The 17,071-nt window shown below is 35.4% G+C and overlaps 1 protein-coding gene across 2 annotated transcripts; it reads right to left on the reverse strand.

Moving 5' to 3' along the window:
• Positions 1–6,466: 6,466 nt before the first annotated feature.
• On the reverse strand, positions 6,467–16,687 carry LOC140146371 (uncharacterized). 2 transcript variants are annotated; one of them, XM_072168194.1, is made up of 4 exons: positions 16,567–16,684; positions 12,509–12,660; positions 11,120–11,617; positions 6,468–8,489 (listed from the first exon to the last, which is right to left on the reverse strand). In XM_072168194.1, exons 3-4 carry the CDS (start codon positions 11,608–11,610, stop codon positions 8,300–8,302), a joined length of 681 nt encoding a protein of 226 aa, XP_072024295.1. In that variant the 5' UTR covers positions 11,611–11,617; positions 12,509–12,660; positions 16,567–16,684; the 3' UTR covers positions 6,468–8,299. The 2 variants fall into 2 exon arrangements, with proteins under 2 accessions (XP_072024294.1, XP_072024295.1); XM_072168193.1 differs by lacking the exon at positions 12,509–12,660 and having other exon boundaries at positions 6,467–8,489; positions 16,567–16,687.
• Between the last annotated feature and the right edge of the window lie 384 nt (positions 16,688–17,071).

The raw sequence follows: 17,071 nt of genomic DNA on the forward strand, positions 1-17,071 counted from the left end.
GTGAACAGCACGACCAATTTAAGCACAACCTATATTTTGCCCTTCAAAAAAATCGAATAGGCTAAAATCGGGCTAACCAATTACAGCAGCGCGAAATCACGCTATGGCAGTTTCGCGTGCGTGAACTGTTCCGTCGCATTGAATGCGCGCACGCGGAAGGCATGGTCAAAAGTACTATTTACGGCTTGGAGGTACTATTTACGGCTCATCCGGGACATTGAAAATACTATTTACGGCTTAGAGGTACTATTTACGGATAAGAGTACTGATGGGAGAACTATTTTTGGTCATGTGATCCACTTTTAACCAATCAATGAACAAGAATATATTAATGAAGTATATAATGTTGGATAAGTAGTGGGCTATCACTATGGACCACAATGGCCTCATCCCAATGACAAATTACAGTAACCTCAATAAACAATCATAGTGCAAAATCTGACCTCAAGTTGCAGGGTATGAGTTTTTGTACCCAATTTTCATTCAATGAATATACAATTTTATTGAGGTTAAAGAACTGTGCCCTGATAGATGAGTATGTTGTGGACCCTAGTGTATTAGTAGGTATGTCACAGTGGCTGCACAATAATTCTGCTACACTGTGCATGCAAGCATAACAGTGAATTGAAAAGGGCGCGTTTCAAATTTGGCCAATTTTAGAAAACATCCATGTCGATAAATGAATTTCTTCATATGCTTCATTTATCCAAATTGTTTAAATTTTTAATATATGGTGTGTGAAGCCTTTCCGAGGCTAACATCGGGTCCATAAATAAAAAAATTGTTTTGTTTAAGAGCTACTGCCTGTTTTTATGGATTTTTGAAGATCGCTCATAAATCAGTAAATATAGGCCTATTGAAGTAAAGGAACTACCACCATTTAGCTGCAATACTAATCTTTCTTAGCATGTAAATTAATTCCGTCGACAACGAATGAAACACTTCCCTACAACTAGTTGAAACAAAACATTAATCAATGATATTTTTAGGGAGTAATTTTCCAAACCACAATAGCTCTAAGCCATTGTGTGTGTCCAAGGCCATACTTTTTTTGTATACGCGGTACAGTAAAATGGCTTTTGCTTTTACCGATTATCCTCCCATGTTAATCCAGATGACAAAATGTTAATTTAAAGTCTCATTGCAACTGAATTTTAATTTTTACTTTTCGGACTTGGCTTTGAGTAATGGTGACACATACCATGTTTACAGTAAAATGAAAATTATATTCCAGACACCGTCAAAATGTCAAACTTTTTATTTTTTGTATTGTTTTTAAATAATTAACTGCAGTTCATTTATTCAACCTCATAACAGGATCATACTTAAAAAATTGATGATGAATGAACAGACGTTCATTAAATATTGAAAAAAAAACCTAAAATTACTCATGCCTAATTTGCATAATAATATCATAAATACATAATTAGCTGTAATTACCTAATTTGCATAATTAATTACTTTTTGTGTATTTTTTGTTATCAATTGAAAGAACTTTGTATACATATGTGTGCAAAAAAACCCGCACCTTTATATCATGTATGGTTTTCTATTGGCATCAATTTTGCATATTAATTAGCTGAACTTAGTCATTTTTTGAGATTTAATTTGTCTGCAGATTGGCCGAAATTGCTAAAATAGTATATTTGGTTAATTTATTATAATTATTCAATGATAGATTTTTTAATTTTGTTTTCTGTAACGAAGTCAGAAAAGATATGCATTTAACATGTGATATTTAAATTAACGCTGCTTTTTCAAGCAAGCATCCAAATATACCTTCAAAATCTTAAAATGTGCCAATTTTGTCATTACAGCCATTTGTGGCAGGATTTCATTCCATCTACGAGCATCTTTAAATTGATACTACGTCACAATGCATTGACCGATTTCAATTCTGTTTTTTGATGCTTTAATAAAGCTCAATAATGTAGGAACATTAAATAACATGTTTCTGCTGCGATTATTTTTGAGGTGATATGCCTAGTATTAGCAGCAGGTATTTCAGCAGCGTACATGTAGTTACATTTAATGTGGGGTGGGTGTGTGGAGGATTACAAAGCAATATTTTCGTCCCTATTGTCACATTCCAATCCCGATTGTCTAAATTTCCACGTGGGGTATATTCGTGTGGCAACCCAATAACTACACAGCACAATCTGTTAAACTATGTACTGTAGCCTATTTTGAAAATGTTTGAGAATTACACAGATCACACTCATGAGAGAATGGTCGCCCATGGAAGACAAAATTCACATAAAAGATTATAGCAAATAACAATTATAAATACAGATCGCTTTCACTGTCTGATTTGAAACCCATCGTATTATTAATTGCTCTGCTCTTGTCATAGAGTTCAAAATATCAAGAGCTATTTTAAGAACCAATACTAGGCTTGTTTGTACTCATTTTAAAGCACTTTTCATACCGATTCCAAATATAGTAATTGAAATGTAGAATTATGAAATTTTTGAATATAAATAAAATATAATGTGTCGTCTGCAGTCGGCACCCGCGTGGAGAGAGTTATACGATGGTATACAAATATTAACTGTCTATGAGTGTGATGGTCGAAATATAATCACGAGGTGAAAGATGGATTGTTCCATTCCACGAGCCGGAACGGCGAGTAGAATGGAACAATACATCTTTCACCGAGTGATTATATTTCGACCATTACACGAATTTAAGACAGTTAATATTTGTTTTATATCACTCATGCATAAATTCTATTACTAAAATACTATTCAGGCCTAAGGTAGGATATACATTTTTTCATCAACATAACACCATGTTTTGCCGTGATATACTTTACATTTTGGGGTCCACCCCATAACTAAATCGGCGAGTCCAAGAGTCAGCGCACGGCTTGGCGCAGGCGCACTAAGGAAGAGCACATGATGGTAAAGACTATCACACGGAGAGGGTGATAGTAAAAATGATAAATGGTAATCAACCAATGAACTGTCTAGAATTTATGTATGAGTGATATAATACATCATGTCCATCACAAATTGTTTCAGCACATCTTCGAAATGGTTGCTGCTGGAAGCAAAAGGAAGAAAACAATGCTTAGTCACTCCTGTTACACTACCCTTTTCCAATAATAGATATATTAGTTTGCTACCAGTAGTAGATAGTTGATGAAGTAGTTTGCTATCAGCAGTAGATAGCTGATGAAGTAGTTTGATAGCAGATAGTTGAAGTAGTTTGCTATCAGTAGTAGATAGTTGAAGTAGTTTGCTATCAGCAGTAGATAGCTGATGGAGTAGTTTGCTATAGTATCAGCAGTAGATAGCTGATAAAGTAGTTTGCTATCAGCAGTAGACAGTTGATGAAGTATTTTGCTATCAGCAGTAGATAGTTGATGAAGTAGTTTGCCGATCAGCAGTAGATAGCTGATGATGTAGTTTGATAGTAGATAGTTGAAGTAGTTTGCTATCAGTAGACGAAGTAGACGAAGGCAAGTAGGCAAGTAGACGAAGAAGGTTGCTATCAGCAGTATAATATTATAGTTGATGATGTAGTATGATATCAGCAGCAGGCAGTTGATAAAGTGGTTTGCTAGCAGTAGACAGTTGATGAAATAGTTTACTATCAGCAGATGGTTTATGACGTAAATTCGTCAGACAGTTTTAAAGGGTTTGGGCGACCATTTTGGACTTACCCGATTGAAATAAAATGGAAATGTTTGTTTTGTTTTCCTTCGCCCCAAAAATAGACCAAGTGGAAAAAATTGCTTTTAAAGGTGATATTCATTGAAATACAAATAGGGTACCGTACGCGTACCAATGGAAAGATTGCACGAGAGCTATTATGTTCAACAACGCGCTGAGCACTATAAGGCGGCCTGATAACAGGGCATTTTCCAATAAAGAATGCCAATAATATAACTTCATTACAAAAGCTGCTCGTCTCAACTTTTCCCCAACGTGCAGTCTTTCCCCCTGTCTGTTCGTCTTTTGTTTCTCACTCCTATGCGCCTGCACCAAGCAGAAGCTTGGACTATCGTTGCGCCTAGTGTTCCTAGTACTTTGGCGCTTTACAAATCCTGCCAGTCAGTCATTATAAACTTATTTGTATATTATTTATGGTATATATATGGAGGGAATACAGTTCGAAGCCTTAACTCACTACAGCGCCAAGTAACTGCAAGAGAAAATATCCTGTGTGATGTGATTACGTCATCATGCAAAATCAATTATGGGCATCGAAAGCGTAGCCGATCAAGGGTTTCCCCAGTGTCACGCTATGGCCGTTCGTATGTCAAAACCACACCCAAGAAAAAAACCCCATATTTTTCCTTCTTTTCGTCCCCTCATATTAAAGTTAGGTTTATCAGTAGATAGCTGATGAAATAGTGTGCTATCAGCAGTTGATGAAATAGGGCAAAAAAGTGTTTGGCCTCTCTTCGTATAAAAAAAAAGGTTGGTCATCCAAATTGGTAGGATCCAGCCAATGTCAGACTTTAGATGTATACTAAAAGGAAAGTTTTGATAGGATAACCACTGCTTTGAAATGTGAAGTCTTCTTCTGAGAGTAAATGATTTATTTTACATAAATTTGTTAATTTTAGGTTGGAATAATACCTATTTTCACTATGAAAATGGGAACAATTACAGCAGTAGATAGCTGATAAAGTAGTATGCTATCAGCAGTAGACAGCTGAAGTAGTGTGCTATCAGCAGTAGATAGCTGATGAAGTAGTGTGTTATCAGCAGTAGATAGCTGATATAAAGTAGTATGCTATCAGCAGTAGATAGCTGAAGTAGTGTGCTATCAGCAGTAGATAGCTGATAAAGTAGTATGCTATCAGCAGTAGATAGCTGATGAAGTAATGTGCTATCCGCAGTAGATAGCTGATGAAGTAGTGTGCTATCAGCAGTAGATAGTTGATGAAGTAATGTGCTATCAGCAGTAGATAGCTGATGAAGTAATGTGCTATCAGCAGTAGATAGCTGATGAAGTAATGTGCTATCAGCAGTAGATAGCTGATGAAGTAGTGTGTTAATCAGCAGTTGATAATCAAGTTAATTGAATGAACTGTACAAGCTGACTTCGTAGTATTTTTAAGCATCAGTCTCAACTATCTCGAAGGTTAAAAACATCCCGTGTTCCTTTTGGGGGAACATGTTCAAATGATCATCCAAATCTAAACAGGAGTCAAATTTCAAAATTGCTCAGAGTTTGTTACAAATCATGTCTCTGTATTTATCTGGTCATACTGCTTCAGAAAATGTATACTTTGACAGATCTGCCATATCTCGAGCTGGTGATAGACAAAATGATAAATTTTCGGATCCACATATATATAAACAAATGCTCCATTTTGATAAAAAAAGGTCCAAAATTGGAACAAATTTAAAAAGGAATAGTTTACCTCACCTCTGGTGCTGCATTACCAGACAAATGTGACGTGTCATGTCAAAAGGAGACACTTTTGGGCAGGTTATCAATTTTGAGATTTTTACATATCTTAAATATAAAGATATTTGGTCCACAACGCTGTTTTCCCCAATGAAATCGGACATTCCTAAGCGAAGATATTGAGTTCGTAATTAAGGTATGGTATTGTAAAATTGGATATTGAGATATTGGCCTTTAAAAATATTATTGACAATGTTGAGAGTAGGAATTACCTTGAAAAATGTCTCAAAAATACAAGATGCCAGTTATATTCTGGTCTGAAACGATGAGACAATATTTTTAACATTAATAATATCACAAATTCGCAAGAAACACACATTGTGAAAAAGTTACCCCGGACAGAGTTTTGGCTACTTCTCTATTTACGATCCTGCCCAAAAGTGTCTGCTTTTGACATGACACGTCACAAATGTGACTGCAAATGTCAAGGTTAAAAGGACTCAGTAATTCAAAATACCAGAGGTACAAATGTATACTATACTCTTCTATAAATGTGAGACCATTTTGATCTTTGACCCTTGTGGAGCCGAAAAATTGACATTTTACCGTTTTTGCTTTTAACAGATAGGTCAAACTTCTTCCGATTCATTTCAACTAGACGAATACTCTGTTTTGGTTTTTAAAATATATTTGAACAATTTTGAAATTTGGCCCCTGTATTAAGGTCAATGACCTTTTGAACAGAAAAGGGGTTTTAAAAGAAAGAAACCTCTGGTGCTGCATTACCAGACCAATGTGACCGCAAATGTCAAGGTCAAAAGGACTCAGTAATTCAAAATACCAGAGGCATACTATACTCTTCTTTAAATGTGAGACCATTTTGATCAAAATTGGTGCATTTTTTATTCTTTGACCCTTGTGGAGCCGAAAAATTGACATTTTACCATGTTTGCTTTTAACAGATAGGTCAAAATTCTTCCGATTCCTTTCAACTAGACGAATACTCTGTTTTGGTTTTAAAAAAATATTTGAACAATTTTGAAATTTGGCCCCTGTATTAAGGTCAATGACCTTTTTGAACAGAATGCATCAATTGTGCAATGAACTACATAATGCAAAAGGGGTTTTAGAGGCTTAACATTGGGCTGACACATTAAAGTCAGTCAAATTTATTCTGTTTCTCCACTTTTTATATTCCACTTTTTCTATCATCAAACTGCAGAAATTGTGTCAAAATGAGTTATGAAATATCATAATTGAATCAATTATGTTGTCAAATGCGCTGAAAAAAGTAATAATCTAACTTTTTGACATCATTTTGGGGTCATATGATCAAATGTCAACTGGAAGTGGTCAAAGGTCAGATGCCAACCAGAAGTTGTCAAAGGTCAGGTTTTAACCGGTAGCTCATGGTCAAAGGTCAACCGGAAGGGCAGCCATTTTGAACCAGAAATAACGTCAGAGGTAAATCGAGGGGGCTATTTTGATTGACTTTTTGAGGGAAAGGAGTAATTGCCAAAAAAGCACCCTCTTTTCTTGGTCCTTCGACTCTAGCCCCTTACCCTCCCCAGGGTTCATAATTATTGCACATCCCAACTGATTGATTTATTGAAAGGATCCTTCCGAACCTTTAAATAGATGTTGCTTATTGGAATCTGATTTGTGTGAATCCTTTCATGTCTAGCCTTGGTACTTTCCGTTGAGAAACTTTTGACACAATATGTACATCGGAAAGGTTTCTCCTTGGTATGGATCCTTTCATGTCTGGCTTTGTTACTTGTCCATGAGTAACTGTTGTCACTATATTCACATTTGTAAGGTTTCTCTTTGGTATGAATCCTTTCATGTCTAGTCTTGACACCTGCCTTTGAGAATCTCTTCTCACAATATTTGCATCGGTAAGGTTTCTCTATGGTATGGAGTTTTTCATGTTTAGTTCTGCTAATTTTATGTGTGAAACGTTTGTTACAAAATTTGCATTGGTACGGGTTCTCGGTATGAAGCATTTCATGTGCAGTCTTGTCACTTGGGGTAGAGAAACGCATGTCACAATGTTTACATTCATATACACGTACTTGTCTCTTTTTAGTATGATTCATCTCATGGACAGTCATGTGACCTGCATGTGAGTAACTTTTCATGCAATATTTACATTGGTATGGTTTCTCTTTGGTATGAGTCATTTCATGAGTAGCCTTGCAACCTGCATATGAGAAACTCTTATCGCAATATGAACATTGATATACCGGTATTTGTTTCTCACCAGTGTGAATCATTTCATGTGCAATCTTACTGCCTGCATATGCAAAAACCTTGTCATAATATATGCATGGATAGAATTGTTTCACGCCGGTATGCGTCATTTCATGAGTAGCCTTGCTCTCTGCACATGAGAAACTCTTATTGCAATATGAACATTGATATAATGGTTTCTCACCGGTGTGGATCAGTTCATGCTTAATCTTTTATCTTCCGTAAGAAACTTTTGTCACAATAATCACATGGGTATGGTTTCCGTTTGGCAAGATTTCTTTCATGAAAAGTCTCCCAATGTGCCATCATCTGTGATACCAATGTGAAACTCTGGCTGCAATATTTACATTGCAAAGGTTTCTCTTCGTTGTGAATACTTTCATGTGAAATATTGGCCCCTTCCTGTGAGAAACCTTCGCTGTAATAATTAAATAAGGATGATCTCTCTTTGGCATGAACCATTTCATGTCTTGTCCTGCCAGCTGTCTGTGAGAAACTCCTCTCACAATATCTACATTGGTAAGGTTTCTCTTTGTTGTGAACCCTTTCATGTACAGTCTTGGCACCTGCATGTAACAAACACTTGTCACAATATTTACAATGGTAGGGTCTTTTCTTGGTATGAATCCTTTCATCACATGGCGCATTGCCTTTTGTTCTTGTCATTAGACCAAATGTTTTACTGGCTGTACCAGTATCTTCGTAATTTTGCTCTATGTCGTATCACATGTTTTACATAATATGTGAAATCACTGTAATATTGTCCGCAATACATACATGTGTATGGCTGAAAATGGCACAAGTATTCTGAGCCAGGTTGTGCTTGGTAGATCGCCTTACGCTGCAGTTGTTGTCTAGGCTTCATGGCTCTGAAATATAGAAAAAAAAAGAATTGTTTTAGAAAGAGATAATTTCAAAGAGTACCATGCGTAAAACTTACAGCCCGTTCAATATTTACGCAGGGAGGGCAGATTTGAGAGAGTATCTAAAACCTTTGCGAAAGGGGATTTCAATTTTTTTTATTTCAACCATACATGTATAGTATACTTTATCAACCTATTTCAGATATGAACCAAAATTACTGTTTCTAAAGGTTGGAAACCGGAGACTAACACAGTGTACAGCTACTTCAGGCTTTGAGTTTTGAAAATACTAGGCGTGCAAAAAATTGCACAAATTTATTGAAATGTTAAGGCAAGAGAAACTGAACTTATATAAGTATCAACTTAATAAGACTCTTATGTCCATGCACAAAACAAGTTAAATCAGGTCTCTTTAGAGTTAGACCTGGTCCAACTATGGACGTGAGACTTAAATTCTTTTCTTTTCCTCACTTACTCCTAGTAATTATGAGAAAGGTTTTTAACACAAGTCAACACATACATAAATGACAGCCAGTGAAAAAATTTCACTGACCATCCAGCTACCAACTGAGCTAATTAGTCAGATGGAGAAGAGCCCCATATTTTTTTATCTATAGGCCTTCAGTTCAATACCTGCCCTCCATCTGACTCATTAGCCCAGTTGGTAGAGCATCGGTCCGTGATCCCAAGGTCCCAGGTTCAAATCCTGGATGGTCAGTGAAATTTTTTCACTGGTTTTCATTTATGTATGTGTTTGACTTGTGTTAAAAACCTTTCTCATATTTAATTTACCACATAGTTTAACTTTATTTCTCCGTACTCCTAGTAATGTTAAAAAATTAAACTTCAGCTATATATAACATGTATTTGGCTCTACAATATTATAGAATAAGGTATGTAAATACCAAAATGTTCCTTATCCATGACTTATAGATCTCCATAGTTACAGCAGGTCTAAAGTTAGACCTGATCAAACTTGTTTTGTGCATACAGACCTAAGAGTCAGACAGATTTTATAAGGTGAGCTTTAAATCACACTCAATTGGATGGTAAGGTGAGCCCTCTACGTGTGTTGCATCCTCTCACCTTAAAACTCAAAGCCTGTTACTAAAAATATTTTTAAAAAAATTATTTGCAAAATTTATACAGCACTGCTTTACTTGCCCATAAGGTCATGTGTCTTATGGTGGGACCCCAAAATAGTGGGAGATGTTACATTTTTCTCTCCTTTTCCAGATTTAACTTAGTTGTTACAGAGCTGATTTGCGCTGACGGGTCTACATGTAGGACCATTATGCTCATGGAGCCGTGGAGCATAATTTCGGACATTCTTGGCCTATCCAGGTCAAAATTTACAGGTTAAAGTATCCGAAAAACACACACAAGTGTTTTTTTTTACAAAATTCGAAAAAAAAGGAAGTTATAGAGTTAAAGGTCCGTAACCGGATCGACAGCATCATCCCCCCGAGTTTTCTCATTGTTGATGAGTTTTTGGTATCACTTAATAGATTATATTTTCTCATTACGATCCTGAAATTTGACAATCCAATTTGATGTATTTTCGGAGAAATCAAGAAAAAAACAGGCTATATAGTGGTAGCCACCTTCGACATTCTGGGTAGGAAAAAATGAATCCATGAATATGAGCCGTTTTACTCCCATACCAATTCGCACGAACGGAAATAGGTCTGAAATAATGAGGCTGCTATAATGATAAACGCTTAAAACAAAAATAAAGAATACATAAGGGATGAAATAAATACAAAACAAGACCTTACCTTGTTAAGTATGATACAAGGAATATGAAAAAAAATATGAGAAAAAATGCCCCCCCCACTATAAAATTAATTAATTAATTAGAAATAAAATTTAAAAAATCATTTTTTTTATTAAAACAAATTCTAAATCAAAAGAAAAGTGTAAAATGTACATGATGATAATAATATTAAAACAAATTCTAAAAGAAAAGAAAAATGTAAAATGTACATGATGATAATATACAAAATTAAAAGGAAATGTATCAGGGTCAAATTAAAATAAAAAGAATGAGATATTTTGTCACAAGAATGATGGACGTAGTGGTATGGCGAAGCACTCGGCGGGAGTGTTGTTCAATGCAATTCATGCGTAACAACGTATTGGCTTGCTAATTGTTCACTTTTACGCTGAAAATGTTCTTGTTTTCTCACATAGATGCATAAAGGGGACAATATTTGAAATTGTATGTAAGTTTGAAGACAATCCATATCCTAAACTGAGAGGGTTACCCCCCTTTTAAGTTACTTATTATTCAAGGTTGGAAATACTACTTTTAAAAAAAATGCTAATTTTTTTTCAAAGTTGGATAAAGTTGTACATTTTAATTACTTTTGTTTCTATTGAGCAGCTAGCAATGCATACTAATTCAATGTGTCCTTGCCTGTTCAGTAGCAGTAAAACAGTTTTTTAACAGTATTTCTTCGGATTCCAACCTTACGGCCTATCACTTTTTTTCAATTTTTGTGAAAAAAACAATAATAATAATAATAATAATAATGATTTTTGGATTTTTTTCCCTGTATTTTCGGGTACCTGGATTCCCAGGGGTATGTCACAAAAGTAAAATCTTTAAAATACTAAAATGGTTTATCGCATACCTGTACACTGTCATTGACTCTGGGGTTTTTTCCACCTCTGATAATGCTTTTTTCACATTTTCCACTTCGGTTTTCAGTTCATTGTTTTCTTTGCACAGAATGTCCTCAAGTGTTCCTCCCTCAAGTTCATCTACATTGCTTGTGTCTTCATCTGCTTTGAATTGTTCAAGATTAACACAGTGCTTGGGAGGTGCACTTGTTGGTTTACTGGTAGTTGTACTTGGGGTGATATCAAAGATGGATGGCACTACATTTGGTCTTAGAATGCGGTTTGTAGTGAACTGGTCTTTGAAAAAATCACCCTCATGGAAATGCAAAGAGCATACTTTGGTATGTCTAGAAATGCTGCCTGGGTCCCGTTTTATAGCATGAATCCATCGTTGCCTTAATAGCTGGTTCTGTGACGGTATCTTGTGGAAGCTGACTTTTCGGCCATCCTGTATTCTGTAACCGGCTTTATGACATGATGGAACAGAGCAATGATGCACCATTCTGTTCCTGAAATATATAAAAATCAATATTAAAGAAGGTTGTTAAAGAAATTACACATTCACTGCATTGAAATAACAATAGCTATGCATCAAAATATATGCCTAGTAGCGGGCCTAGTATATATAGTTATGTGAATGAAATCCATACAATGTAGCTTCATCAGCAATTACCAGTAAATAGAATGAAAACAACCCCCCCCCTTTTTTTCTCTCTAGCTCTCAAATCACATATTTGAATTTGCTGAAACTATAGTCAGACCTAGTACAAGGCTGGCAACATAAAAATTTCAAACCTACCCCTGGAATTACTTTTTCTGTCAGAATAGTTCCTTCAAAACTTTTTGAATCGCGTGAATCGGACAATCCATTCTGAAGATTCACAAAATTGGCCATTTTTAGGAAAATTCTGATTTTGTCATAAATATGCTCAAATAAAACATACGATCAAATGTACTGATATCATATATCATATAATCATAATTTTTTTTATACATATTAATGGAGCGATAGTGGGAACAAAAATAAAGAAGGCATGAGATGTATTGTATTTTGTTTATTTAGGGTTCTTTTATGTAAATATTAAAAATTGCTATTTTATTCCTTACAACATTTTCAAAATGCCTGAAATCACAAAAATAACACTTGCAACTTGCATTTCACCATGGTAGGTCTGGCCCAGATTATGCACTTTCAAGTTTAACACATGTTTGAATGGGAAATATTTTGCCTACTCACCACATGTTTGGAGAGCACATTTCACAAGCACAAGTTCAAGTTGACATCAAATTTTGATTCTATATTGTTTGGCAATAATATCTTTTGCCATGTTCAAAGTTTGAATTTTGTGTTTTTGATCGCACAGATCGGGTATTTTCCTTCCATCCATATACATGCTTACCTCAACTGTTTGAGTATCAACGCATGGGTTTTATGTGCACAGTTTAACTATGCACGATCCTGGAACCCAGGATTGATTGCAGATATCAGAAACGGGGATGGCCCTCCTTCTCTTTTCGAATAACTCTGACACTTAAAGGCCGCTCCAAATATCTGGAAAACACATTAGTCATAAAGTTATGAGCTGTACAAAGTTTGGTGGTATAGAAGTGAACATTGACTTGATTATATTTCAAGCCTACTTTTTTGGGTTGCCCTTGAAAGTTTGCCTGGTCAACTGGATGGGTCTTTAACATGCACAGGGTTTGACTCTTCCGGTACCGTACACAGGCCTGACTGGACGGCTTTGCATGACTTCCGAACCATGGACGTCGCACATACATGTACATTTTGTACAGTGCTACCTATATGCACATGCTAGATAGTGAATGGGGGTGAGAAGAAATTCTACAAATTTACATACATGTAAATTCTGTGATATAACTTTTAATTGAAGGATTCCTGGCGATAGGAACTTTTTGGGAGGGAAGAGAATTCTCTCCTGGGCAAGCCCAAGGCTCTAACCAGGTATCTATACGAAGGGATAAGCATCCTACATGTAGGTTACATAACCAAACCGGAAGATGTAGCCTAGGTCTAGACAATAGGTGGCATATTGCAGGAGGGTTAGAGTTCATAGAGGAAACGTTAAAGGTTAGTAGATTTAGGTCACCCAGGCACATCACTAATTTATGTGTTTCACGAGTTGTAATGTACCGACAGGTAAAAACATTGATTTCTTAAAATTCTCCCGATTTTTAATTACTAAATATAAGTATAGTACAAACAAACCATTCTTTGGTGAATCTATGCAATATGACGGCAATTTTGGAAACATCTATGAATCAATCTTAAACATCTTCATGATATTATTTTTTTAACGCATGGTCAAAGCATGCTCTTACGCTATCCACAGACTATCCGGTGGAAATTGCAAAGCAACGATCATGCGTTAATACAAAATGGCGAATGATGTATCCTAGGTCGAACAATAGCGTGACGTAGTTTCCGGCATTGTTCCTACATGTATGCACTTTCACCCTCCTGGCTCAAACCCTTGCCGATTGTATTCTCCAGGCTGGCAGCGCAACGCTTTAACCCCTCGGCCATCTCGGCCTCTATACGGCGTATGAGCGTGAGCGAGTCTAGGTAGGTCTTTCTGGTATGAAAGGCAAACTCTAAAACACATTTGATAGTCAGCCAAATTGGCCTAAACCGGGGCCCAAACACAATACAAACATAGAAATTTAAAAGAAAAGATTTGTCAAGGAAACCTACATATGTTGTATGTGAGGCTTGTAGCTATACTACACTTGACCCAAATATTTATTTTTGTGATGAGAGAATCACACATGGAATTTTAGAGGGATTGTGATAGCAGTTCCACATAGAAAAGCTGCACTTTCACGAGACTATGCTGTTTTGTTTTTTTGATGCATAAAATGTTGGCTGAATATTTTAATTTTAATTTTTGATGAAAGTCAATCTTTGACAAGATGAAACTTTGCTATAATTATAGGCCTATGATGAAAATTGCTACGTATGACAAAACGGTTTTACAAGGGCAGGTTATTTCCCCTTTTGTGACATCAGCCCGACCAAGTCCAAGAGAATAGGGTATTGCAGCTGCAGGGAATTATATGGCAGGTGAATTCAAATTTACCATCAAACTACATCATTTTATATCAAATTAAAGCCCTTGAGTAAAGAAAGCCAACACTGAAAACCTTTTTGTCATAGCACTTTCCGTAGCAAAGTTACATATAGTCAAAGATTGACTTTCATCAAAAAGATTCAGCTAGCAAAAATTCCCCCAAAAAAGCATTTCGGGGTGTTTCTAGATCTTAGTCTCATGACGATAGCAACTTTTTTAATGGAACTGCTATCAAAATCCCTCTGAAATTCCATGTGCGAGTCTCTCATCACCAAAAAAAATCATATATTTGGGTCAAGTGAAGTATAGATAACATAGAGTGGAATGAGCTACCAAATCATTTGGTTTACATTCTAGACCCCACTCAATTTAAAACCAGCGTAACAAAACACCTTCAAGAAATCAAGAAAGCAAATGAGACTAATTTACATGAACTGCATGCACAATTGATGCATGCGCATATCAACCTATCCGTGTGACTCCGCAAGGAGTGTTGGACAGTATTAGACTGCGGAACTCAGTCCTCAATGACATTGATAGTCAGTGTCTTAGTCCGAATAATCAGATCAGACCCAGAACAAAATATTAATTTCTGACATGATCCTGTACCGTGACTGGATCAGTCACTTATCTTTTGGTCGTTATATGACTATCATTTGAGGTCTGAGTTCTTACCATACATCTTCCGAGGTGCAGTTTCAGACAATAGCTTGGGATTATTGGGGCAGAGGTTATCTTTTGAATGTACCGTACGTATTACGTAGTAAGCTTACATGTATGTTACAATTACATCATACATATATGGCTCAAAATATGCTAAGGTGTCATATTATAGCCATATATTTTGACATCTTTTTTTTTAAATAATAATTATAGAAATGGAATATTTGCTAGTTTAGTGGCAAGTTTAGGTAGTAAAGACATAGCATACACAATTTAAGTAAAATCCTTTCACTCTAAATAATAAAAAAAAAAAAAAATAGCTGTAAAATGCCTATTTTTACACTATTATTTGTAACATGCCAAGAGACGCCTTTTTTTCAACAGCTTTTAATTTTTTTATGGATCCTTATAGAAATTCATGTGACCTGTTTCCCAAAATGGTGCAGTAAACCAATCAAAAAAAAACAGAAAGAGGCATTATGAATTATAAGTTAACAGATCAAGAAAAGGATTTAAAAGTTTGCCTTTTATGATATGTTACTATTGTCTGTCAAACTTTTGATTGATTTTGAAGTCCCTCAGTTTTTATAAACAAAGACTTGAAGCATAAACTAAAGGGTAAATCTATTGTAAATAACTTCATTTCTCCATATTATAATCAATTTGTAAGTGGCTGCCATCTTTTTTGAACATATAACAATTTTAAAATTTTTCTTGAAATGTCTGTCAAAATATAACATCCGCAAGACGGTGCTGTAATTCCTGCTAAACTAGGGTGATACAGCTAATTATGCTACATGACATAGCATTTAGCTCCACCTAGCTTTGTGGCACTATCACTTTGTGAGGAGAAGCTTTTTTGATGACACAATCCATTGTTAAGTGTTGTCTGTCAAACATTTGTACGCAAGTAACATACGCAAGATTTGTATGTGTCTGTCAAAAATAACATACGCAATTTGTTTAAAAAAATTAAAAATCACTTGATGTTCACATTATGATGATAGTTTAGAGTTTATAAAAGTGTTTTAAAACATGTGATTTATAAACTGCATGTGATCTTTATTCAATTTCCCATCTTGAACTACTGTTTTGCCAAATTATTATTCTGTATGTTACATTTGACAGACATCTTGCGTATGTTATGGCTTGACAGACACACATATTTTATTTATAACAATTTATCCTCCTTATTGTAATATTTGGACACATTTTTTCCACAATCAGTTGCTGTAGGTCCTACACCTAAATAACCACAAAATACCTTATGTAATACTTTATAAATTTTTATTTGATTGCAGAAAATCATCAAAATTGTGTCTGTCAAATATAACGTACATAAGGGCTAGAAAATTAAATTTGTGAAGTAAATGGTCTATAACTTATCTTTCTTTTAGTGTATTATGAACGATATATGTGCATACTATAATTTAAACCTGGTTGGAGACCAAAAGAAAAGAGCTGGAAAAATAATTGTGTGTTACACTTTTATGACACCTTAGCTTATTTTGAGCCATATATACAAAATTTTACATTCACCATGTCATGTTCACAGCAAATGTTCATACGTAGCTGACTGGCTTCTCTTCAAAAATTCACAATGAAAAGTAGCTTAGTTATTATGTGTGCAAAGCACACTTTTACTTTTGGCATTATTATAATATATATTTAATTTCTAATAAATTTTTAAGCAACTTTAATACCTTTCGGCAAAACCGTTGTCCCGGTTTTCATACATCCATGTATTCCAGCCGTTCAAGGTAGCTATGAATAATTAAGTAGGTGACGTATTTACCAAGTTTATGGATGTAGTGTTTTGGGGCCAGGGCCAAACCAGGGGGATGACACTCTATTCACGTGGTTTCTTTTCCAACGCTAAAAGATAACGAATTTTGGTGGTTTGTAAATGAAAAGTGTCCGCACTATCGATTGATTACGTAACTGTTATGAATAATTTATTAGTTTTTCAATGCAATCGCCTCGACCCATTAATACATATTATCTGTATTTATCAAAGTACTTGGAATAGCAATCTGGTGAGTTCACTGAACTACGCCCAAATACTGATGGAGTTTTAATGGCGCTAATCCTCTCCATACACAGATGAACAAATACAATAGGAGAAGGTCAACACATATGACCTCCTATATGACATGTTATATGAGATGTACAACAACCTGAATATCATAAAGATCAGTGTTCGTTTGT

Source organism: Amphiura filiformis, chromosome 2, assembly GCF_039555335.1.
Source record: "Amphiura filiformis chromosome 2, Afil_fr2py, whole genome shotgun sequence".
NCBI classification, from domain to species: Eukaryota; Metazoa; Echinodermata; class Ophiuroidea; order Amphilepidida; family Amphiuridae; genus Amphiura; species Amphiura filiformis.